The sequence below is a fragment of the Lithobates pipiens genome, unplaced genomic scaffold, assembly GCF_037356315.1.
Source record: "Lithobates pipiens isolate NorthernLeopardFrog02 unplaced genomic scaffold, aLitPip1_a1.2 Scaffold_24, whole genome shotgun sequence".
NCBI lineage: Eukaryota > Metazoa > Chordata > Amphibia > Anura > Ranidae > Lithobates > Lithobates pipiens.
In genome coordinates this window covers 1,062,564-1,088,953 of record NW_027507786.1, presented here as the reverse complement: position 1 = coordinate 1,088,953, position 26,390 = coordinate 1,062,564, and the positions used below count along the sequence as shown (strand labels likewise).

At 45.3% G+C, this 26,390-nt stretch overlaps 1 protein-coding gene and 1 long non-coding RNA gene across 2 annotated transcripts in view; both read right to left on the bottom strand.

Moving 5' to 3' along the window:
* Positions 1–12,476: 12,476 nt before the first annotated feature.
* On the bottom strand, positions 12,477–23,663 carry LOC143929596 (uncharacterized). Its single transcript, XR_013262547.1, has 2 exons — positions 18,031–23,663; positions 12,477–17,573 (listed from the first exon to the last, which is right to left on the bottom strand). It is a non-coding gene; the product is annotated as an uncharacterized LOC143929596 (long non-coding RNA).
* Positions 23,664–23,680: 17 nt separating this feature from the next.
* The window catches only part of ALX4 (ALX homeobox 4), a 35,110-nt gene continuing 32,400 nt past the window's right edge, over positions 23,681–26,390 (bottom strand). The window contains exon 3 of the mRNA XM_077453477.1: positions 23,681–24,524. Within this exon, the coding sequence (XP_077309603.1) occupies positions 24,201–24,524 (324 nt within the window). The 3' untranslated portion in view covers positions 23,681–24,200. The remainder of the gene's footprint in view (positions 24,525–26,390) is intronic.

Here is a 26,390-nt window from a genome sequence, read left to right as displayed (position 1 = left end):
CTTAGGAAATATTTACATTACATGCAGCCAGTGACGTCACTGGCGCATGCGCTCTGAAAAAATGGCCATCCGTGCCGTCCCTTCAGAACTCTGTGCCGTGAACGGCGGCTTTGGCCAGTAACAGAGCTGGAGCCCCCGAACCCAGATGTAAGATGGGTAAAGATGGGAGCCCCTGCAGCGATGACATTGCGGTGCTGGAACAGCTTTGTTTTAAGGTAAGTTTCACATAATGTGCTAGTATGCCATGCATACTAGCACATTATGACTTTATCTTGCAGGGGAAAAAAATCTAAAATGTCCAGCGGTATACAACCGATTTAACCACTTGCCAACCGTATAACTTGTTTATACAGCGGCAGTAAGTGATCCTGCACGTGGGTGAGTGAGTGAGTGACCTGTATAGCGCTACCTATGCGAACTGAATCGCCTCAGGGCACTTTCTTGCCACCAGAGTCCATCTGCGGCTTTGCATGGTCCTTTACCCCGTAAGGTCCTGACACGCTTACAAATACATACAACATTGACATACACATATTAAGGCCAATTTGTTTATTTTTTATTTTTTAAAGACAAGGTCTAATTAACCTACCAGCACGTCTTTGGAGTGATCCTGCACGTCTGCTGTTGCCGCTGTTGGCCTGCTCCAGCTGATCGATGAGCACCCGCCGATGCTTAGGTACAGAGGAAGAATGCCGATCTGCCTATGTAAACAAGACAGATTGCCGTTCTGTCAGTACAGAAGACATGGATCCTGTAAAGCAGGAACACGGATCCATGCCTTCCACTAGTAAAAGCCCCTCCCCCACTACGCTGAAACACCAGCTGGGCACACAGTTCACCCTTTGATCGACCCCGATTGTTAACCCCTTCCCAGCCAGCGTCATTAGTACAGTGACGGTGCTTATTTTTACTGTATTGGTGTCACTGGTCCCCAAAAAGTGTCGGTGTCTGATTTGTCTGCCGCAATAAGTCGCTGATCATTGCCATTGCTGGTAAAAAAAATAATAATAATCAAGAAAAATATCCCGTAGATTGTAGACGCTATAACTTTTGCGCAAACCAATCAGTATACGCTTATTGGGAATTTTTTTTTTAACCAAAAATATGTAGCAGAATACAAATTGGCCTAAATTTATGAACACATTTTTTTTTATTGGATATATTTTATAGCAGAAAGTAAAAAAAATATAGTTTTTTTAATATTTTTTTCGAAATTGTCGGTCTTTTTTATTTTATAGCACAAAAAATAAAAACCGCAGAGGTGTTTGAATACCACCAAAAGAAAGCTCTATGTGTGGGGAAAAATATATATATATATATATATATATATATATTTTTTTTAGGTGCAGTGTCGCACGACTGCGCAATTGTCAGTTAAAGTAACGCAGTGCCGTGTGTTTAAAAATTGGCTTGGTCATGAAGGGGGGAAATCTTCCAATGGTCAAGGGGGTAATTGAACAAGCTGAAGTTAGAAGCCGATTGGCTACCATGCAGAGCTGCACCAAATTTTGTACTCTCCAGTTTTAGTAAATCTTCCCCTATTATATGGAGAGGTTATACAGCAGAGGTTTATGAGGTAGACCCATTCACCATGTGAAAGGATCTCCTTCAGTGGGCTATTGTCTACCGGGTCTGTTGGATGGGCAGAACGACCAACTGAAGGCGCTCACAGGACAGGCTGCCAACACTACTGCCAATTTCAAGGCAGTATCTTAGACCCCCATACACAAGATTAGATTTTCTGCAGATTTACCAACACTATATAATATGAGATCAAACCTTAAAGCGGAGGTCCACCCTAAAGTGGACCTTCCGCTCATTGGAACCCTCCCCCCCTCCGGCGCCACAATTGGCACCTTTCAGGGGGGGAGGGGGTGCAGGTACCTGTACAGTACAGGTATCTACACCCACTTCCGGCGTAGATTCTGCAGAAGGTACGCCCCTTTCCGCAGAATCTACGCCCCTTTCCGAAGGTCCCCTGCTGCCTGCTGGGAAACACACGGATCCCAGAGACAGCGGGGACCATCCTTATTGCGCAGTGCGACTCGCGCATGCGCAGTAGGGAACCGGGAAATGAAGCCGAAAGGCTCCATTTCCTGATTCCCATACACAAGATGGCGGCGGCAGCACCCGAGAGACGTTAGAGAGATCGGCTTCGGGTGCCGACATCGCGGGCGCGCTGGGCGGGTAAGTGTCATTATTTTAAAAGTCAGCAGCTGCAGTATTTGTAGCTGCTGGCTTTTAAAAAAAACAAAAAAAACGGCGGACTCCCGCTTTAATGCCGCATACACAGGCTCGGAATTCTCGTCGGAAAAATCTTGAATGTTTTTTCCGAGAGAATTCCGCTCAAACTTGTCTTGCATACACACGGTCACACAAAAGTTCTCTGAACTTTCGACCGTCAAGAACGCGGTGACGTACAACACTACGAGGAGCCGAGAAAATGAAGTTCAATGCTTCTGAGCATGCGTCGGATTGTTTCCGAGCATGCGTAGGAATTTTGCGCGTCGGAATTGCTACAGACGATCGGAATTTCCGATCGAACCTTTTTTCATCTGAAAAAATTGAGAACCTGCTCTCAAACTTTTGCTGGCGGAAAATCGGCCAGAAAAAATCCAATGGAGCATACACACGGTCGCCTTTTCCGACAAAAAGCTCTCATCGGTCTTTTGCTGGCCGAATTTCCGATTGTGTGTACGCGGCATAAGGGTTTCAATTGGTATGCAGTCGGGCAGGGCCCTTGCACTATATGGTTTTGGTAAATCTGAAGACAAAAATCTGCACAACAACCAATAGTGTGTATGGGGCTTAAGTGTTGTCAGACTACAACAGGAAGTACGGTTACTGGCAGGATCTCCAGGTAAGACACTTTGCAGCATATTTGTAAAATTGATTTGCCGAAGAAATTTGTGTACAGTGGGACCTTATGCCAAACATAAATGTGGGTTAAGTTCATCTTCTGAAAGATTTTTCAAAAATCCACCCAAGTAATTCTATATCCAGTTATACCAGTACCTACCATAGTCCTCCTGTTGTAAATGGTGAAGGTCCTCCCAATACAGATTCAGCTGTTGGGATTCCCCTTTGGAAGAGGGTTGGGTGGGGTTTGTTTTGTGAAGAGCTGTCAAACCCAAGCCGTTGGGCTCAGCTAAAGACTTGTTTTGTATTGCTAACTGATCAGTATTCTAAATAGTTAGCAACCTGACGGCGGTTCTAACCCCTCATCACTATATTCAAATGAAAAAAAAATAATTCGTTTTAGATATACTTTGACCCAACCCCTAAACTTGTGGACTTTTTTTGGCACCAAAAAAACTACCTAAGCCGGTCATGCTGATGCCTAAAGCAAGAGTTCCCCAAAAGAGCTTACACTCTAATCCTTGTAAATCAAGGTAGAGTAGAAAATTCTGGACAGCCGCACTCCAAATGAAATTTCTCGTGGCTTTATTAGAACATCAGGATCACACTGTACATGTCACAGCAAAGTAATACAGAACCAAAAACAAACTGACGCGTTTCACACTAAACGTAGTGCTTACTCATAGCTATATATAGGTATATGGAGAAGTTCATTTGGAGTGCGGCTGTCCAGAATTTTCTACTCGCTTTGATTTTCTATATGCATTAGCCGGCACCTGGGGCTCTTCATTTCCTGGAGGAAAAAATGTTTTGTTTCAGCAGACCTACCTGGAGTGGTGGTAACCCCATCACTCTAGTCCTTGTGGTGTAGCTGGCATTGGCTATGTAAGCAGCTTACTGTCCATACTGCCAATCCAGTCCTGGGACAGGTTCTTCTAGCACCCAGGTCAAGGATGCGAAACTGCGCACCCCTTTCCCCACTGATAATGCATGCCTTTGCATGGGTTTATAGCCCTGTGTCCATTCTCTGTCCCTTTGCTCCGCTGTACCCAGGGCAGCTTTCCCTCCTGCCCACCCCTTGTCCCGGCTCTGTGCCTATCTGATAACCATGCAGATTCTAGATGGGTCTGCTGCCTACTGCTTATCTCGAGAGACTCCTCTAGCCTGTGACCTCTTCCACCTTGGTTAAAAAAAAGTAGCTTACCGCCGTCTTTGGTCATGGGCACAGAGAAGCTAGACAGAAGACATTTTACCTTCTACGTTTTTGGGTTGTAGAAAGAAACCAGACCAGCTGGAGGAAACCTCCACACACAAAACGGGAGAACCTGCAAACTCTATGTAGATAGCATAGAGGTTAGGGTGACTTGGAAGTGGTTCCTACAAAGTCACAATGCTCACTAGTCCGCTTGCCCCAACTTGTTCCTGCCCTGACTTAGTTGGGGTAGGTGGAACACTTTGGTGGGAGTGGGTCAGCCCGAAACTTGACCTTTTACTTCTGGTGGACACGCCTGCTGACCTTTGGGGGAGGTCCCAATTCCAATCCCTGAGTCCTAACCTTGTTCTTCTAAGGGAAACACCAACCCTAACCCTCACTCTAACCCTTACCAAAGTCACTGTTTTCCAAGTTGACACCTTTTTTTGGCACCAATAACAGGGTCTCTGAACACAGTCTACACCACGGGACTCCAAACATTATAAACAAAGGGCCAGTTTACTGTTCTTCAAACATTAAGGGAGGTGAACTGTGGGCAGTGGGAGTAGAAAAAGCATCGGGCTCAGTGTTCGTTGGTGATAAACAATAAAAATACATAGTACCTGCGGGTAGTAGGAGGAGGAATAGTGCCTCATCATTGATGTCAGTGGAAGGAATCTTGCCCCCTCATTGGTGTCATTGGGAGGAATAGTGCCCCATCATTGATGTCCGTGGAAAGAATAGTGCCCCATCATTGGGAGGAATAGTGCCCCATCATTGATCTCAGTGGAAGGAATCGTGCCCCATCATTGGGAGAAATAGTACCCCATCATTGATCTCAGTGGAAGGAATAGTGCCCCACCATTGGGAGGAATAGTGCCCCATCATTGATGTCAGTGGAAGGAATAGTGCCCCATCATTGGGAGGAATAGTGCCCCATCATTGATCTCAGTGGAAGGAATAGTGCCCCATCATTGGGAGGAATAGTGCCCCATCATTGATGTCAGTGGAAGGAATAGTGCCCCATCATTGGGAGGAATAGTACCCCATCATTGATCTCAGTGGAAGGAATAGTGCCCCATCATTGGGAGGAATAGTGCCCCATCATTGATCTCAGTGGAAGGAATAGTGCCCCATCATTGGGAGGAATAGTGCCCCATCATTGATGTCAGTGGAAGGAATAGTGCCCCATCATTGGGAGGAATAGTACCCCATCATTGATCTCAGTGGAAGGAATAGTGCCCCATCATTGGGAGGAATAGTGCCCCATCATTGATCTCAGTGGAAGGAATCGTGCCCCATCATTGGGAGGAATAGTGCCCCATCACTGATGTCAGTGGAAGGAATTATGTCCCACTGTTGGTGTCAATAAAGTGTTCCTCATGCCTGGTATCCCCCATAGTTGGAAGCATAGTGCCCCAAGGGCTGGATAAAGGGAAGCAAAGGGCCACAGTTTGTAGACCACTGGTCTACACCAAATAGTAAACTGTTCCTACAAGAATACTGCTCGTATTTGAATCATGTTTTTTTTTTTATGTCTGATAAGTTGTAGAGATTCCCAGAGCTAACAATTCATTTTCCCAGGAAAGTTATTAATAACTGTCCAGTTCTTCAAACGACGCACCAGTTTTTTTTTTTCACTTCAATTTCAGTGTTATGTCATCCTTTTTTTTATTTTTATTTTTTTTATTAAAAAAGTATTAAAGATTTTTATTGAGAATATTGAAAAAAAAAAAAAACACACGCAGCTGTAACCAATTAAAGGATCAGTCCATCTTCAGTGATATTTTGAGTTAGGTGGACGCTGGCTTGGATGCTCCCAACAGTGAAATATCTCTGCCATAATTCCCAGCTCTGTTCCTGCCCACCTAGTCCTTTTTTTATTGTTCCTAACAACCTTTGTGTCACCTAACTCCTCCTGTTACATTCTCTACATTGTAGAACAAATATAAAATCCAGCAGGGATTGTGGGAGCCCATCAAAATGGACACAGCAGGTGTATAGACCCAGGAATGTAGCTCAGGGATAGTTAGAAACCCTCCTAATGGGCACAGTGGGTGTATAGCCCAGGAACATAGCTCAGGGATGATGAGAATCCCTCATAATGGGCACAGCGGGTGTATAGACCCTGGAATGTAGCTCAGGGATGATGAGAACCCCTCATAATGGGCACAGCGGGTGTATGGACCCTGGAACGTAGCTCAGGGATGGTGAGAACCCCTCATTATGGGCACAGTAGGTGTATAGATCCAGGAATGTAGCTCAGGGATGGTGAGAACCCATAATAATGGCCACAGCAGGCGTATAGACCCAGGAACGTAGCTCAGGGTTAGTTAGAACCCCTACAGTCCTGCCCACCTAGTCCTTTTTTATTGTTCACAGCAACCTTTGTGTCACCTACTGCCTCCTGTTACATTCTCTACATTGTAGAACAAATATAAAATCCAGCAGGGATTGTGGGAGCCCATCAAAATGGACACAGCAGGTGTATAGACCCAGGAATGTAGCTCAGGGATAGTTAGAAACCCTCCTAATGGGTTTAATTCTCCACTCACCGGGCTTGTGACCCGCCGGAATTAGCCCTATTGTTTAGCTCCATTTTATTACATGTCGTATATTCAGTTTTTTTTTTTTTCCATTATTACATGTCGTATATTCAGGTTTTTTTTTTTCCATTATTATATGCCTCTTATTATTTATTTGGTGTGCTGAATCACGTATGGAAAATGTAGTCATATTGTTTGAGTGATGTTTATAGGGAATTTTGTTGTACAAAATGTGCATCCAAAAACACGAAGCATGGCCAGGGAGGGGGCACTTTTTTCGCGTGGCGTATTTAGTAACAAATGTGTTCTGTCTGAAGTTGGAGAAAAATTATATGGATTCCGGGGCTTCATTTGTCAAGCAACGGGGTCCCCTCTCCTCCTCCTTTGTTCTGCGGCCTCTGCTCTCATCTGGAGCCGCTCCCATCCATTGTGCTGCTCATCAGAAGCTCCGTGGGACACTCTTAAAGGTTTTTTGCCAAGACGCCTGGACCTGGTGTCGACCTCTCATATCATACATTACCTGAGCCTGTCACAAGTTTGGCGGGGTGAGGCGGCCATCCACTTCCTCCGGAATCGATTCATCACAACTCTTTAGTGTCTCTGCTGGATCCACATCCAGGAAACCTAACTGAAACCAAACATGCCGCTCAGACTTTCCTTAAAAAAAAAAAAAAATAACAGTTGCTTTGCGTGATAGAAAAATGTGGTCAAATTTCAGTCGCTATAGAAAATTAGTTGCATCAACATGATCTGTTGGATGATTTAGAAAACCAGAGGATCAACATGACACCCAAATTCCAAAAAGTATTTTACTCATGGCTGGTTTTGTTTAAAGCAGGGGTCTGCAAACTTTATAAACAAAGGGCCAATTTTCTGCCCTTCAAAATTCAGGGGGGGGCGGACTGAGGCCATTGGGAGTAGAAAATGTCCTGGCGTCAGTGGGATTAAACAATGCCCCATCATTGGTATCTGTGAGAGAAATAGCGCCCCATTGGTATCAATGGAAGGAATAGCGCCCCATCGTTGGTGTCAATGAGAGGAATAGTGCCCCATCATTGGTGACAGTGGGAAGTATAGTGCCCCATTGTTGGTGTCAATAGGAGCAATAGTGCCCCATCATTGGTGTCAGTGGGAGGATTAGTGCCCCATCATTGGTGTCAGTGGGAGGAATAGTGTCCCTTTGTTGGTGTCAATAGGAGCAATAGTGCCCCATCATTGGTGTCAGTGGGAGGATTAGTGCCCCATCATTGGTGACAGTGGGAAGTATAGTGCCCCATTGTTGGTGTCAATAGGAGCAATAGTGCCCCATCATTGGTGTCAGTGGGAGGATTAGTGCCCCATCATTGGTGTCAGTGGGAGGAATAGTGTCCCATTGTTGGTGTCAATGAGAGGTATAGTGCCAAGACTTTTTTTGTGCAGGGACAGTTCTAAGCACCAGAAACATGCGCCCCTTCACAGGCATACTATAGACACCCCCCAGCTACGAAATTTAAAGGAATATTACACTTTTATTGTTTCACTTTAATCATTATTAAAATCACTGCTCCTGAAAAAACGTCAGTTTTTAAAACTTTTTTTTGCATTGATCCATGTCCCCTGGGGCAGGACCCGGGTCCCCAAACACTTTTTAGGACAGTAACCTGCATATTACCCTTTAAAATTAGCACTTTAGATTTCTCCCATAGACTTGTATAGGGTGTTCCGGCTTTTCGAATTTGCTGCGAACAGCCCAAATTGTTCACTGTTCGCTGAACAGGCGAACAGGCAATGTTCGAGTCGAACATGAGTTCGACTCGAACTCGAAGCTCATCCCTAGTGTCAATGAGAGGAATAGTGCCCCATCATTGGTGACAGTGGGAAGAATAGTGTCCCATTGTTGGTATAAATGGAAGGTTATAGCGCCCCATCGTTGATGTCAGTGGGAGGAATAGTGCCCCCTCATTGGTATCAATGAAAGGAATAGCGCCCCATTGTTGGTATCCCATTCTTAGTATCAATTGGAGGAATAGTGCCCCATCATTGGTGTCAGTGGGAGGAACAGTGCCCCATCATTGGTGTCAGTGGGAGGATTAGTGCCCCATCATTGGTGTTAGTGGGAGGAATAGTGCCCCATCGTTAGTATCAATGGAAGGAATAGTGTCCCATCGTTGGTATCAATGGAAGGAATAGTGCCCCATCGTTGGTATCAATGGAAGGAATAGTGCCCCATCGTTGGTATCGATGGAAGGAATAGTGCCCCATCGTTGGTATCGATGGAAGGAATAGTGCCCCATTGTTGGTATCAATGGAAGGAATAGTGCCCCATCGTTGGTATCAATGGAAGGAATAGTGCCCCATCATTGGTATCGATGGAAGGAATAGTCCCCCATCGTTGGTATCGATGGAAGGAATAGTGCCCCATTGTTGGTATTAATCAGAGGAATATTGTGCCATAGTTGGTGTCAATGAGAGGACTAATGTCCCATTGTTGATGTCTATGCCCCGCTGTTGCTGACACTGGAGGAATAATGCCCCAAGGGCCAGATAAAAGAAAGCAAAGGGCCACAGTTTAGAGATAACTGATTTAAAGTCTAATTCCAACCATTTTTTTATTTATATTTTTGGATAGGGAAGAGTGAGAATTTTTGTGCGGTTTCCGAATAATCTTTTTCTTATTTTTTGATGTTGATCCCTCAGAGCCATAACCCTTCACCTTCTGTTCTGTAGCCCAACAAGAATGAAATCTCTCCAAAGTGAAGCTGGCCTTACACTGGTAGATTTTCATATGAACATTCATATAAAAAATCTTGGCAGTACATTTGATACTGTCTTTAGAGACTTTATAATTGTCATTCGAAAAAGAACTTCAAATTCTCTTTCCTTTTAACATTTGATTTTGAACAAATGGAATTTCTCAAACGAAAACCACATTCATCGTTAGAAATTCAAGAACAATTGACCATCCCGCTCCTTCTAATTTTTTTCATCACTACAGATGAAAATGATCATCGATCGACTTGACCCAACTAACCACCAGAAAATGAAATGAATGTTTCGTAAACACAAAAAATGTAAAACAAAATTGTACTGGTGCAAAGTCAACTCTAGAGTAAATTCTGGAGCAGCCTTTCTCAACCTTTTCAACACAGAGGAACCCTTCAAATAGTTCTCCGGTCTCGGGGAACCCATTGCTAAAAATTAGAAATCTTCAACTCATGATACAATAGTGTGATGGTCAGTGGGAAGACTAGTCCTTACACTTGTGGTCATTGGGAAGAATTACCTCCTAAGCCCTTGTACACACGGTCGGACATTCCGACAACCAAATCCGTCGGATTTTGTCCGACGGATTTTGCCCGAAACTGTTGTATGCACACGGTCGGAAATCCGATCGTTCAGAACGTGATGTTGTTATTTCGTTACGACGGGACTACGTTCAGGCTAGTAGCCAATAGTTTTGATATAGGAATTTGATCTGAGCATGCGTGGCACTTTGTCCGATTGGAATTCTCTACACATGATCGGAGTATGTCCGATCAGATAATGTTGTCGGAAAATTTTACCAACAAGTTGGAAAACTTGGTCCGTCGGATACTCCGATGGAGACCACACACAGTCGGAATATCCAAAAAAACGGTCCGATAGGACACATTCCGTCAGAATCTCCGACCATGTGTACAAGGGCTAAGCCCTTGTACACACGGTCGGAGAATCCGTTGGGATGTGTCCTATCGGACCGTGTCGTCGGATAATCCGACTGTGTGTGGTATGCATCGGGCTGATTCCGTCGGACCCAATTTTCCAACATGTTGGAAATATTTCCCGACCAACTGGTTCGATCGGACATACTCCGATCATGTGTATAGAATTTTGATCGGACCAAGTGCCACGCATGCTCAGATCAAATTCCTACATCAAAGTTATTGGCTACTAGCCTGAAAGTAGTCCCATCGTAACGAAATTACGTCATCACGTTCTGAATGATCGGATTTTTCGACAACTTAGTCCGACCGTGTGTATGCAACAGTTTCGAACAAAATCCGACGGATTTGGTTGTCAAAATCTCCGACCGTGTGTACAGGGGCTAAGAGAGAGCTAAAAAGATCAATGGTGTCAGTGGGAACTTATCTGAGAGGCAGAAATTGCCCAATGCTGAAGGAACCCCTACCAACCTTTGGAGGAACCCTAGAGCTCCACGGAACCCTGGTTGAGAATCACTGTTCTGGAGCAAGGTCAAATGTTGAATTTCTCATCACGGTGACAATGGTCACCAGGAGAAAACATAGAGGGTGAAATTCCCAAGCAGGGTGGCAAGCACAGGTTTTAACTGTTTACTACCCCATTCAAAACTAAAAAAACAAAAGTTTTGTGCGTTGATATATTTTAACCCCCCTATCAATCAGCATGTTTTTTTGTTTCCAAAAAATTGTGGCAAAATATGAGATGGCCATTTTTTGGGTGTTTGTACTATTGTACTCTGGTCTTTTTTTACTTAAAGTGATTGTAAGGGTTCGTTTTTTTTTTTAAATAACAAACCTATCATACTTACCTCCACTGTGCAGCTCGTTTTGCACAGAGTGGCCCTGAACCCGCTCTTCTGGGGTGCCCCGGCGGCTCTCGAATCGCGACTCCGGGTTTGGCTTGAAGAAAAAGTGGCAACCCTAGTTGGATGTTTGGACCACCCACTATGTGCTATGGCTCCATTCTTCAACCCCCTACCTCACTGCCGAGTCTTGTAGTGTTATAAGAGTCGGAGGATGGAACCAGAGTCTGGGGAGGGAACACAGCCATCTGACACTACAGGAAATGTTGAATGCCGAAGAGTCTTAAGCCGCGTACACACGGGCGGACTGTCTGTCCAACTTAGTCCGCTGAAACACATTTCAGTGGACAGTCCGCTCGTGTGTGGGCTTCAGCTGACTTTTTCAGCGGACAGTCTGGCGGACTAAGTCTTTCGGAATTTCCGTAATATTGTCCGTCCAACTTTGGTTTCAGCGGACAGTCCGCTCGTGAGTAGGCTAGTTGGACGGACTAAGTATGGCGCATGCTCAGAAAGGATTTACACGGCCGAAGGTTGCATTGCTGTGTATTGGACGTCCTATTTCTAGTCCCGTCGTACGTGCTGTACACGTCATCGCGCAAGCTTTCAACGGACTGTCTGTTCATCGTGTGTGGTCAAGTCCGTTCATTCAAAAGTAGGACGGACTGTCCGTCGGATTGTCTGATGGACTTAGTTGGCCAGACAGTCCGCCCGTGTGTACGCGGCTTTATGGAGGAAGAGTAGAAGACATAGGCCACCAGAGAGGTGAGATTAACACTTCTATTACAGGGAGCTTCTGAATTTTTAGGGATCGGCAGGATCTCTGTAAACATAATGTACAATTTTAGGGTTTTATACAAAAAAGCAAGTTCACGTCTTTTTCTCTTTTTTTTTTTGGAGAACCACAATTTTAATAGTTCATTGGCGTAATACATACAGAGATGGCAACAAGGCTATGTACAACTTATTCAATTAATTCTTTAATGTTAAAATGTTTTCAAACCCAGTCATGTTAAGCAAAGCAAATAACTTTATACAAGCCAAACTTCTAGGAAGAGGAACAGGGTCACGCGGAGGATCACGCCTCCTTCACTTACTCGGCTCTCCCTCGCTCAACGTCTCGATTTTGCTTCCAAAAGAAAAAATAATAATTAAAAAGCGGGTTTTGCTCCAAAATGAGAACTGCTCTTTAGAATCAGTAGTATGTAAAGGGGATGTCCTAGCTGCAGAATTCTAGCATGAAAAAATGTACCTTGACAACTACAGGCAAAAAAAAAACGGATGTATAACCCCACCCCCTTTCTGTACTAAATTATAATTCCAGCAAGATACAGACGTTTGGTAGAGACCTACTACAGAATGTGATAACACTGACTTTTAATAACATTTATTTTCGCCATGATATAATAATACAGCCATTCAGACCACTTGGAGAGCGAAGCTGACCTCACACATTGCAATTTGATTGTGCAAACTGCCCAACAACTACTAAATAAGATGTAAAAAGCTTAGTGCATGGTGTGTAGTTTGCTAAAAAAAAAAATAATTAAAAAAAAAAATCTGGGTATCATAAACAATTTATTAATACTTAATTCCACATTGTTTTCAGAATTGTGGGCTTTTATGTTGTTTATCACCTCCAGCCTCTTTGAAGGCCATTTCATATCTACATGTACTCCGGTGATGGCTGCATCGCATTTCTCAGAATCAGTTCTCTGTGTGTTGGGTGGGTTGAAAGAGACACTTTTAGTCTTCAGTGGAAGACAGGAGGACAACACAGGAGCATGCTTGTGAGACCGACAGAGTGTTGAGAAAAAATGGAGGAAAATGGAAGGGTAGTGCTGGAACCCTACGAATATCCAAATAATATAGAAGTTGGAGTGGTATCTGGTTTTTGAGCTGGGACCTTCTCCGCACCAAAGAATTTCAATAATTACCTTAGTTTCTTAATCATACAGTACAGGACACAGGCTTCCATGAATCATAACCATGGGTTATATGCTGCCACCCTCAGGTGAGAACACCGGCAAACAAAGTTATCAGGACAGCCCCTATAACCCTTCCCATTGCCAACAAACCTCAGTTTTTTGCTACTGCCCTTCAGTAATAGACAACCCTCTCTCTACAGAGGGCAGGTTTCTGGATTATACAGTGAGGGGGAAAAAAGGTATTCGATCCCCTGCAGATTTTGTACGTTTGACCACTGACAAAGAAATGATCAGTCTATCATTTTAATGGTAGGTTTATTTTATTAGTGAGAGACAGAATAACAACAAAAATTTCCATTTCAAAAAAGTTATAAATTGACTACTACAGATATACTGAGGTAGGGCGGCTCTATTGCGCGAAACGATGTACCTGCCTAGCCAGTCTGCAGACCCTAATCCCACAGAAAATATGTGGAGGGAGCTGAAGGTTCAAGTTACCAAACGTCAGCCTCGAAACCTTAAAGCGGAGCTCCACCCGAATTCCTATGCCTATGGGATTATCTGGTTCTCTAATCGCTGGATATCCCCCTTACCTTGCTGCTGTCATCTTCTCTTTTTTTAAATCTCCGGAAAGGGGCGGTGCTGCTGTGGATATGGGCGGGGCTTCAGCAGCAGGTCAGCTCTTCCTGTCGGCCGCACGGGCTCCTGGGATAGTTTTTTAAATTTCCCAGGAGTCTGTGCGGCGCCCAGGCTCGAGTTCTCTTGCGCGCGCGCATCTCAGTTGCCATCACTACGGGGCAGGACTTCCTAAGACGCCGCCCGTTGTGATGGCAACCTGAGTTGTTGTCTGCGCTCGAGTGGTTTAATCGGCGCATGCGCGAGATCCGAGATTATACGGGCGGTGCATGCTGGGACATTAGCAGCACAGTGTCCCGGAAGACAATGCCTGTGGGCTTCACATACCCACAGGCAAAATGGAAAACGTCAGGAGACGTTTTTATAAAGGCTTTCTAAGACCGAAAAACGGCAGCAAGACACTTTTCGAAAAAATAAAAGTAAGTAACATAATTAGAAAACGTAATTATTGCAATTAAGACGAAAAAAAAAAAAAAAAGAAAACGGCGGTGGAACCCCGCTTTAATGACCTGGAGATGATATGAAAAGAGGAGTGGGACAAAATCCCTCCTGAGATGTGTGCAAACCTGGTGGCCAACTACAAGAAACGTCTGACCTCTGCCAACAAGGGTTTTGCCACCAAGTACTAAGTCATGTTTTGCAAAGGGGTCAAATACTTATTTCACTCATTAAAACACAAATTAATTTATTTATTTTTAAATGCGTTTTTCTGGACATGTTTGTTATTCTGTCTCTCACTGTTAAAATAAACCGACCATTAAAAGTATAGACTGATCATTTCTTTGTCAGTGGACAAACATACAAAATCAGCAGGAGAGCAAATGCTTTTTTCTACTTGAAAAGACCACACTCTTTTCTTCACACCAAAAAGTTCTTTTTACAATTGATTGCCTCTAAAGGTATTGTAATTATAAGTATTGGCATTGGACTCTGCATTTAGTGCTCACCCTTGGTAGGGCAGTACAGTAAGGTGGAGTTAGTTATTGGTGCTCTACAGGTCCAGGACAGTGACAATCCGAACCACTATGACCTAGTCCTGGAAGACCCTCTCAAAGTGGAAAGGATATGCCCTCCAGAAGTAAGGAGTCCCTATCCTTCCCCTGGCAGTGAGTTTGGGTCCTTGCTCATTTTCCTCTGGAGTCCACCCCCTCTCTCACTTCCCAGCCTGGGGGTAGTCCCCGGACACCAATCACCTGCCTTTGGGCATATAGGAGTGGGCGATGGGAGCATTGTGTAACTTTAGCACCAACCAACTGCATCAATCACAGTCAGTGAGCCAACAAGGAGAGAGCAGGGCACAGAAGCAAGAAGGCCCCAGTGGCTTGTTATTTGGGGCACTGGTTAAGGGGGAGGAGCCAGGAGCGCCGACGGGGGACCTGAGGAGAAGAACAGGATCTGGCTGCTCTGTGCAAAAACACAGAGCAGGTATGACATATTTTTTTTATTTACTTTTAATACCACTTTAACTCTCACACACTGCACACATAGGTTCATGGATGGCCAAGGTTTCTATGATGACAGAGTGCTCACTATGAGCTCCCAGCACAGGGACCAATCTGTCATAGCCCTTGTACACACGGTCGGAGAATCCGTCGGAATGTGTCCTATCGGACCGCGTTGTCGGATAATCCGACTGTGTGTGTGGCATGCATCTGACTGATTCCGTCAGAATATTCGTCGGACCCAATTTTCCAACTTGTTGGAAATATTTCCCGACCAACTGGTTCGATCGAACATACTCCGATCATGTGTAGAGAATTTTTATCGGATCAAGTGCCACGCATGCTCAGATCAAATTCCTACATCAAAGCTATTGGCTACTAGCCTGAACGTAGTCCCATCGTAACGAAATTACGTCATCACGTTCTAAATGATTGGATTTTTCGACAACTTAGTCCAACCATGTGTATGCAACAGTTTCGGACAAGATCCGATGGACAAAATCCGACGGATTTGGTTGTCGAAATCTCCGACCGTGTGTACAGGGGCATAGACAGCTCTTGAGGTCTAGTCATGTTTAGGAGCCGTCAGGACGAGCTCATGATCATGTGGCCACTGTGACAGCCAATCAACCGGGCTTCAACTTATAATGTTACCAATTTCCAGCTGGTAGCTGCTACGACGCCCCCTCACGTCTTGTCATTTCCAAGAATGTGTGTGATCACAGTGTTCATTGGATCTAAACATCTGTCACACAACCACTTGAAGGGACCCCCGGCCTGGGTAGAAAAGAGTTAATCTCCTTCAGGAATGAAACGTGTGAGATGAGCCTGTATGGAACACTAATGTGGCCTCCATATGATGGCTTCCTTCATCCTAGTCAATCAACATCTGAAAGGATTTCCATTGGCTTTGAAAAAAGTTGGCTTGACCCAACCACAAACCATTCTCCAACAATTGCCCACTGTTACTAATCTGCCTGCTTTGGGCATTTTGTAGAAATACAGTTACTGGCTCCTAATAGACAGTAATATTTTATAGCCAATTTTAGACCTCCAAATGTTTGTCACTTACCAGCACTCACGTCACTGAAATGGGCTTTTGGAGTGTGACAAATGCAGCCACCAACAACCTGAGCCAAGATAGCTCTTTCTTTTATTCCTAGACAGAGCTGCTTTCAGGGCCAGGAGGGCAAATGACCCTGGCCGGTGATCAAATAGTGTTTTAGCTTTAATGGTCCTTAAAACGCAGCCCTGAAAATTTGGCCCCGTGTCCCAGCCGCAGCCGCGAGCAGCGCTCTCCAAAACAAGGCCCTGATTATAGTTTGATCCATCAAGTCACTCTCCCAAAAAATTCATTTGTTTTAAAGCTTTTTGGAAGGAATACAGCTGTGTACAATGCTGGGTATTTGTTTTCCTTCCAGTTTATGAAATGCTCTTTAAATGTCAAGGTCTGTTTATTTCAACAGTACCCAGCATTGCATTATTCCGCTGAAACATGAAACAGGCTGATCTTCGTCCTTTGGCCGGGACAACCAAAAAGCTTTTTTTTTTTTTTTTTCCCCTGTGTTGACGCCACTTCGTTAAATCCCGGGATGCAGCATTAGCCTCTAAACTTCTGCTCCACTGAAACGCAAACGTTTCCTTTTTAGTTTCTTCAAATCCTCAGCTGACCCCGGAGACGAGCGGTGTCACTGCGCTAGCACGAGAGGGCAATTTACAAGCTGGGTTCTGTCTTATTGCACTGAAACATGGAGAGCAAATATGGTTTGCTTGGAAGACTTCCAAAAACCTTAAAAACACAAGAAAAGCTTTAATGCAGAAGTCAACGCGAACACTTAATCCGGTGGAAGAGAGGGAACCTTTCTTGCGCGCCTTTCTAAATTGACTGGATTATCATAAGTTATGTGCCTCATTCAACAGTTAGCAACATGAACATCACTCATGCTATAATAGCATCAATGAGGGCCATCGGTGATTCCATTTACTCTCCATTCAGGGTTTGAAGACCGCCGGAATGTGTCATCTCACTCAAGGTTCCACCCAGTGCACTCGCTCCGATTCCAATCTCCGACTTAAAGCCAAACTCCAAGTAAACTTCTAAATTCAAATACTTGGGAATTATTTTAGCTGCAAAATGCAGCACAGCTCTATCAGGACTAGGGATGAGCCCAAACATTTAGGGTGTTTAGGGCTTTTGGCGCAGATGAAAATGACAGCTTCTGGCTATCGATGGTTGCCAAGGAAGCAGCAGCTGCTTGAATCCTTAGCAAGCAATGACGTCCCTCAGCCCACTCACTTGTATGGCCAGGTATCCTCGATAGCGGAGTTGTTCCTGGCAGGGCCGTCTTTAATATTGATTGGGCCCTGGGCAAAAATTTTCTTAGGGCCCCCCTCCCCCCATGCAATTTTGCTCTCCACCTTCTCTGAGACATACAATAAATAGCAGCTAGACTTAAAGCGGTAGTAAACCCGCATTTTTTTTTTTTTTTTTTTTAAAACCTGCAAAGCAAAAGGCATAATGAGCTAGTATGCACCGCATACTAGCTCATTATGAAATACTTACCTTAGAACGAGGCCCCGACATCTCGCCCGATCCACGCCGAGGAAGCCGACATGCTCCCTCGGCGTCTCTTCCGGGTATCGCGGCTCCGGCACTGTGAGTGGCCGGAGCCGCGATATCGTCACTCCCGCGCATGCGCGCGGGAGATTTAAATCCGGCCGGGCGAGCGCTGCCGGATTTTCACGGAGAGAACCCCCTTGTGCGCATGCGCCGCTGCAGTCAGCGGCGCATACCGAGGGGAATATCTCCTAAACCGTACAGGTTTAGGAGATATTTTTTTTACCTACAGGTAAGCCTTATTATAGGCTTTCCTGTAGGTAAAAGTTAAAAAAGTGGGTTTACTTCCACTTTAAAATCAGTTTACTGTATCAGATCAGGCAGGGATTGCGATTGGTTGCCAGAAGTTACAGCATATCATTACTGCTTACTGACTGGTTGCTAGAGGTTACAGCACTTCTTAAGGCTCACTGATTAGTTGCTAGAGGTTACAGCACATTTCTGCTTGTTGATTGGCTGCTAGAGATTGCTGTACAGTAATACTGCTCACTGGTTGCTATAGGTTACAGCACATCTTCTCCTCACTGCAGGGGGGCATGATATACCTATGAATGCTGCCTTTATTTACATATCAATGCAGTTGGCCTCAGCTGTTTTCATATGCATGTCACTGCTATTTACATATGAATGCCAGTATTTACATGTAAACACAGGTCTGCAGTTGAGTCATCTGTGCACAACAATAGGGCAGAGCTGGGCAGCATTAGTAGCAGCACAGGACTAAAACTTCAAGGGACAAGGGAATGTAAACTGGGATAGTTGGCAAGTATGAGGCAGCTGCTTTGGGCCCTACAACAATGACAGGGCCCAGGGCAGCTGCCCCTTTTGCCCTACCTTAAAGACGGCTCTGGTTTCTGGGATATGCAGTCAACAGCACATCCCCTATCCCCCCAAAACTGTTTAACCATACATCTATCAATGAATCTAGCAAAAAGAACAATATTTAATTAGGGGCGATTGATAAAGCGATTAACAAAGTTACAAAGCCACCTGGCGACCCAGCTTCATTCGTTTTTAGAACGCAGGCTGCTGAGAAGCATGGCATCATTGGTTGCTGGGATGTAGGTCACAGGACGGAACAGCATCACTGGCTGCTAGGATGCAAGCAGCTGGGCCTCACGGCATAAATGTGTTTCCATGCTGCCCGCACCATAACAACCAGTTAACCTATAAATCATGGCCGCCTGGGTGCTAGCAACAAGTGAAGCTGGATCATCAGGTGGCAGAATCAGCTGAGCCTGCTTGAAAAGACAGAAGGGGCAGAACAAGGGAACTGATAGCACTTTCAATGATGACTAATCTGGGGTTTGCAGCAACCAAGCTCAACATTAGTACCCCCCATAAATCGGGCTTGTATCAGGGGAGGAGCAGAGAAGCTAGAAAACAATGGAATAATTAAGGGCTTTTCCTCACAGTTTAAAGCAGTCCATGGAAGAGACTGATACAGGTATTTAGACATGAATGACCTGTATTACATTTTTAATGGTCATGAGAGTTCTACGCTAATCTATTCTTTCACTTTGTTTGGCATAATGCCTTACTGGCTTGTTGCTTTGTTTTGAAACTCTTTCTGTTTCTTCTTCTCTAAGCCTTAGTTCCCAGCTCCTCCCGCTTGCTTTTATTAGATGGAGTCTCACTCTGAATTTTTGGAGTCAGAGCAGCAGCGCTTTGGCCTCCAGTGGAAGGAGTCTCACCATTAAAGTTTTAGAGAAAGCTACAAAGTAGTTCAGGCCACCATAGAAAAAAATATCTGTTTTAAATTGACTGACCCTTGACCCTTTAAAGTACCATACATGGCTCCACACTGCAGTATTAGCAGAGTGCCAGTTAGTTTTGCTCTGAGACTCTTAATCAGTTGGGGTTGAGAACACTATTTACCACTGAATGCTAATGTATAGTGGACAAATGTAGATATATAGCTGTTGAACTATGGAAGGGGGTGTTTTCTGACCCCTGAAACGGGTTGCCTCTTTGAAGATTTCAGAGGATGGGAACGCCACACCAGCTTGTACAGACTTTTAAAAGATTTTTGTTTTGGAACAGCCCAACGCATTATGTCAGATTCTAATTTTGGAATAAACCTATATATGAATGTTTTATATTTCTAGTGTGGCACTTTAATCTCAGATCCAGTCAGTTACAAACCAAGGAAACAATGGACGTTCTTTGGCATTGAGAAGCTGCCAGGCCTTAATCCAGATACCCAATCCAAACAGCATTGTAACCCTTATATTTAATAGGATAACCCTATGGTCCCAGTGCTTCCATTTCATTTCCTCCAATAATAAGACACTTGACATACTTGTAGCTGACTCCTTGATTGTCCAGAACTGTGTATGAAAGATCGGACCATAAACAGTACAAACTTTTTGTGCTGAAAAAAGATTTTATATTCACAAAATAAACACAACCATGCCAGATAATATAGCAACCATGTATCCGGGTATAGGAAAGGTACATGCATGATGTGCGCAACATTTTTATTATCTTAAAAAAAGAGTGGCCCTAGAGTTTGACCGTTCCTGCCTAACTCCTTCTGCCTATAGGCCTCAGCTGAGGGTGGGTACTTTGGGAGGCAGAGGCAGTCATTAGCCGCACGGGTAAAGGCAGCCTCTGTCTCATAAGGAGCTCAACTCCGGTTGCAGCTTAGAGGTGGGAACAACAGGGAGGTGAGCAGGGGTGGACTGACAACTCATGAGGCCGCCGGGCAATAGGAGATTATGGGGCCCCCAGGCAATCACAGATTATGGAGCCACACACAGTAGACACAAACACACACAGTATACAATCACACAGTATACACAGACATGCTTCTATTGGCTGAGAAGGTACTGGAGACGTGGGGCAGGTATAATCTCAGGATTTTTAGACCAAAGGGATGTTGGTAAGGGACATTTAAGAGACAGATGTAAAAAAAAAAACCCACAAATTTTTACATACTGTCCCTGGTTTTACTGAGGCTGGCAACCCTGATGGGGCCCCCTAGTGGCATGGGGCCCTCGGGCAGTGCCCGAGTGGCCCAATGGTCAGTCCGCCCCTGGAGGTGAGTATTTAAGAACCCACATGAAAGGCACGGGCTGCCACTCCAAGCTCCTGTTCAGTCCAAGTCCAGTAACAGCTGCTGGGAGCACAGGCTAGGAAAAAGCTTGTCTCAGCCGAATATGTGTAAGCAGGGGGAAGAAATTGTTCGACAAAACCAGAGATAGTAAAAGTAGCCTCAGCCCAGATTCCATCCAGCCCACACCCCTGATGTGTTTCGCCCCACCCACGAGTTTTAAACATGGAGAAAAGCATTAGCCTGGATGGAACCTGGGTTGAGGCTACTTTTGCCACAGTTATCTCTGGCTTTTGTTGGTTGTGCGGCATTGGAATGATTGATTCCCCCTGCTTACACAGTAGCGAGTACTTAGGAGTTGCCAAACCCCCCCAAAAAATTTGCCCACAGGAGCCCACTTAGATCTGCAATGAGATTTGTCCGAAACCTCCCAAAATATTACCCTATTTCAACTCTACATGTCTCTGGCAATGGTTGTCTATTTCTAGGCTCATTCGCCTAAAGTGTGTTCATAGCCAGATCCTTTTTTTTAGTTTTGGATAGACTAGGGGTAGGTAACATAACACCATCAGTTTATGTTTTTTGCTGTCTGTGTCCTGGTCGAAAGATTTTCTTTACTTCTTGTACCAGAGATGCAACCGGAAGTGAGGAGAACTTCTTTCTTAGTTGTCACTGGACCAGGTGCCCCCATTAGAAGACTTTTCCCTCACCCCTTGTTTTGATGCCTCTAATTCCACATGAAGAGGTGCCGGTCTGGCTGGCAACCCTAAATTGTCTGGAAGGAAAAAAGTGGATGACCACACTCAAATATGCAGAAGATCGCAGGAGTTTATTGGAAATAATCCATTAGACTGTAAACTCCTTGAGGGCAGGGACTGACGTGAATGCATAATATATATGAAAAGTGCTGCGTAAACTGACGGTGCTATATAAATACCTGTAATAAATATTTTTTTTTTTTTTTTTAAAACAAGACACATACACAGCACCTACAGGACAGCATACAGGACATACCTAAAGGACAGCATACACACGGTTGGACAAAGTTGTCGGAAAATCCGATCGTTCAGAACGTGATGACGTTCGTTCGTTACGGCGGGACTACGTTCAGGCTAGTAGCCAATAGCATCTGAGCATGCGTGGCACTTTGTCCGATTGGAATTCTCTACAAACGATCGGACAAAGTCTGATCGGATCATGTTGTCGGAAAGTTTTATAGCCAAGCTGGAAAACTTGGTCCGTCGGATATTCCGACGGAAACAGTCCGATGGAGCCCACACACAGTCGGATTATCCGACAACATTTTCCGTCGGAATGTCCGACTGTGTGTACAAGGGCTAAGAGGACACGGGGGCCACACAATGAGATTGGAGGAGAAGCAGTTCAGGGGGGTTTTCACTGTCGGGGAGATAAGGATGTGGAACTCTCTTTCACAATTGGTGGTGTCAGCAGGTTGTATTGATAGTTTTAAAAGACTCTTGGACATGCATCTTAGCAAACACACTATACAGGGATATGGCATATGATTCTCGACACTGACACACATACATACACACACACACACACACACACAGGTTCAACTGGGTGGACTAATTTCTTTATTCAGTCTTACCAACTATGTAAGCACTTGGAGCATGAAACGCGCCATTGCTGTTTTTGTCCTTTAGGTGCTGTATATATGTTTGTTTTGGTAGATTATTTCCAATACACTCCTGTGATCTTCTGCATATTTAGGTGCGATCGACCACCTTTACCTTTCAAGTAACTTTGGCAAGTTCTCCAACCTGCACACCTAAACATCTAAAGGATCTGAAGGACAGAGACCCCAAAACACGTTGGATGTTTATGGGGCTTTTTTTATATAGTATTAAGAACTTCAAGATCAAGGGCCATCAAGTAACTTTAAGATCCATGTGTAGACTTTCTACACATCTTCAGCTCTTAGCCCCTGTACACACTGTCGGAGATTTCGACAACCAAATCCGTAGGATTTTGTCCGTCGGATTTTGTCCGTCGGATCTTGTCCGAAACTGTTGTATACACACGGTCGGACTAAGTTGTCGAAAAATTCGATCTTTCAGAACGTGATGATCTAATTTCGTTACGACGGGACTACGTTCAGGCTAGTAGCCAATAGCTTTGATGTAGGAATTTGATCTGAGCATGCGTGCCACTTTGTCCGATCAAAATTCGCTACACATGATCGGAGTATGTCCGATCGAACCAGTTGGTCGGGAAATATTTCCAACAAGTTGGAAAATTTGGTCCGACGGATATTCCGACGGAATCAGTCCGATGCATACCACACACAGTCGGATTATCCGACAAAACGGTCCGATAGGACACATTCCGACGGATTCTCCGACCGTGTGTACAGGGGCTTAGAACCCTCCCCAAGGGGTATCCCGTTTTTGGTTGGGAGTAGCCTCACAGGAACTATTGTCTCAATCTGATGGTCCTACTGATAACCGGAATACAATGCCTCGTTTACACTTATTTTGGACCGGGACAAATCAGGTGAATCTATGTTGTTGAGACGCCGACAGCAAAGCAAGCAAAATGGTGGTTCTGATTCACCTACTTCTACTTCATCCAAAACTAAAAAAAAAAAAAGTTTTGGCTATACAATTTTTAAAAGATGGGGGAAAAAAAAGCACAATTTTACAAGAGAAACATTGTTGACTTAAACTGATACATTTATTACAACTGCCGTTTTATGTCTATAGGTAGGCTAAGTGATTTTTCACACTTTATGAGAGTGGAATTGGGATGAGCGAACAGAAATCAAATGAACTGCACCCCTCCCACTGCTGAGACACAACAACAACAAAAGAAACAAAAAACCGCAAAGCAATCCGATTCCCAACTGTTACAATGTTACAAACAAGAAAGCAAAACCAACTTCTTTAGGGTCTGCGTGACTTTTGGCAGCGACATCCCACCCTAGCCCGAAGGCTCTTTGAAAAATATGTAACCCTAAGGCACTTTCCAGCCTGGCCTGAACACCAATCCGGGCAGCATCTCAGCCCGCCAATGCTGTTTGGTCGGTCGTGTGACGCCTGCAATGGTCTAAACAGGAGTCATCTGATGCCTTGAAGGAGCTTGTCAATGATGACGGGTTTCAAAATGGTTTACCGCCGTGCCGTAACGGTAAGAGATCCCTGATTGTTAACTTATTTTTTTCACCCGGATTCTCGGTGAATTTGAACCACGTTCAGTCTCTATCTGGTGAAAACCATTTTTGTAGCAATCAATCCCAGAGTTTTTTTTTCTTGGAAGCGGACATCTCAAACATTGCAGGGTTAGCTTCTAGTCCTTGGAAAACTAAGTAGCGGGCGCCCCCATGATATTCCGCCAGTCTGCGGCATGAGGTCGGAGTAGTGTCAGTGTTTGGCGGGTAGCGCTGTCATGTGGCCCAAGACATGGCGGCGCTGTGTTCCTTGGCCTTCATCCTGAGTGCCGCGATGCTGGAGCTCTTGCGGTCGGGCTCAGTGTTCAAGTCGTACCCATTTATGCCGGGTGCCATGGCGGCGGCGCTGAAGAGCCCGCTCATGTGCGTCTGGCTGACGTGAGATCCGGGGCCCGGGACGCTGAGGAACTCCGAGACTCCCCCGGCGGAGTGCGGGTGGCTGTGCGGGGACATGCAGGAGGAGACGGTGTCGCAAGGAACCACGCAGGCTGGGACTGGGGAACCGCCGCCGTTGTTTCCAATCCAGGACGGGTTCTGAATCTGCAGGAAAAGGAGAGATAAAAAATGTGTAAGAAAATAATGAAAATTTTTTTTCAAGTTTTTTAAAATAACGCCCTTCTGTAAAAAAAAAAAATGCCAACCAGCACTTTCCCACTGCACGCTCTAGAACTGCCCAACAGGTTTCAGTGTCATTCATGCAACCTGCTTCCTGTGAGCCCAGGACATCAAGGATAGGCCCCCTTGGGTAAGTCATCAAGGCCCTTTACTCACAGGAGGATGCTGCAGAGAACAGTGCCATGTTATTACAATTTGCCATTCTCTGAAGTGTTCAGGACCTGCCCAATGAAGACGAGGAGAAAGAGGACCCTTGGTGTCACATGACCAGACTGAAGACAAAAAGAAAAAAACATTTTTTTTGGAAATATAATGTAGGTGAGGGATCTCCATGAAGGGGTGTGGTCAGTATGGTCAACAGTGGACCACACCTACCAAGTGAAAGAGTTCCTCAGGGGAGGGGGCAGGCAGAGCTTTAAACTTGGAAGTGGAATACACCTATCAAGTGAAAAAATTTCTCAGGGGAGAGGGCAAGCAGCTCTTTAACCCTGGAATTAGGCCCCACCTATTAAGTGAGGGAACTCTTTGGGGGAGGGGGAAGGAAGTGCTGCAACCCTGCAATTGGGCCACGCCTACCAAGTGAGCGAGTTCCTTTGGGGAGGATTCAGGAAGTGCTTTAACTCTGGAATTAGGGCCCACCTACCAAGTAATGGAACTTCCTGGGGGAGGGGGCAGGAAGTGCTTTAACCCTGAAGTTGGGCCCCACCTACCAAGTGAGGGAACTTCCCGGGGGAGGTGGCACTTTTTACCCTGGAATTGGTCCACACCTACCAAGTGATGGAGTTTTTTTGGGTGAGGGGGCAGAAAGAGCTTTAATCCTGGAATTAGGCTACACTTACCAAGTGAGGGAACTCTTTGGGCGAGGGGGAAGGAAGTGCTGCAACCCTGGAATTGGGCCACGTCTACCAAGTGAGGGAATTCCTTGGGGGAGGGGGGCAGGAAGTGCTTTAACCCTGGAATTTCACCCCACCTACCAAGTGAGGGAACTTCTTTGGGGAGGGGGCCTGAAGAGCTTTAATCCTGGAATTGGGCAACACCTACCAAGTGAGAGAACTTACTTGGGGAGGGTGCAGGAAGTGCTTTAACCCTGGGATTGGGCAACACCTACCAAGTGAGGGAACTTTCTTGGGGAGGGGGCACTTTAACCCTGGAATTGGTCCACACCTACCAAGTGATGGAGTTCTTTGAGGGAGGGGGGCAGGAAGAGCTTTAACCCTGGAATTGGGCTACACTTACCAAGCAAGGGAGCCACCTACCAAGTGAGGGAACTTCCTAGGGGAGGGGGCACTTTAACCCTGGAATTGGTCCACACCTACCAAGTGATGGAGTTCTTTGGGTGAGGGGGCAGGAAGAGCTTTAATCCTGTAATTAGGCTACACTTACCTAGTGAGTGAACTCCTTGGGGGAGGGGTCAAGAAGTGCTTTAACCCTGGGATTGGGCAACACCTACCTAGTGAGGGAACTTCCTAGGGGAGGGGGCACTTTAACCCTGGAATTGGTCCACACCTACCAAGTGATGGAGTTCTTTGGGTGAGGGGGCAGGAAGAGCTTTAATCCTGTAATTAGGCTACACTTACCTAGTGAGTGAACTCCTTGGGGGAGGGGTCAAGAAGTGCTTTAACCCTGGGATTGGGCAACACCTACCTAGTGAGGGAACTTCCTAGGGGAGGGGGCACTTTAACCCTGGAATTGGTCCACACCTACCAAGTAATGGAGTTCTTTGGGGGAGGGGGCAGGAAGAGCTTTAACCCTGGAATTGGGCTACGCTTACCAAGCAAGGGAGTTCCTTGG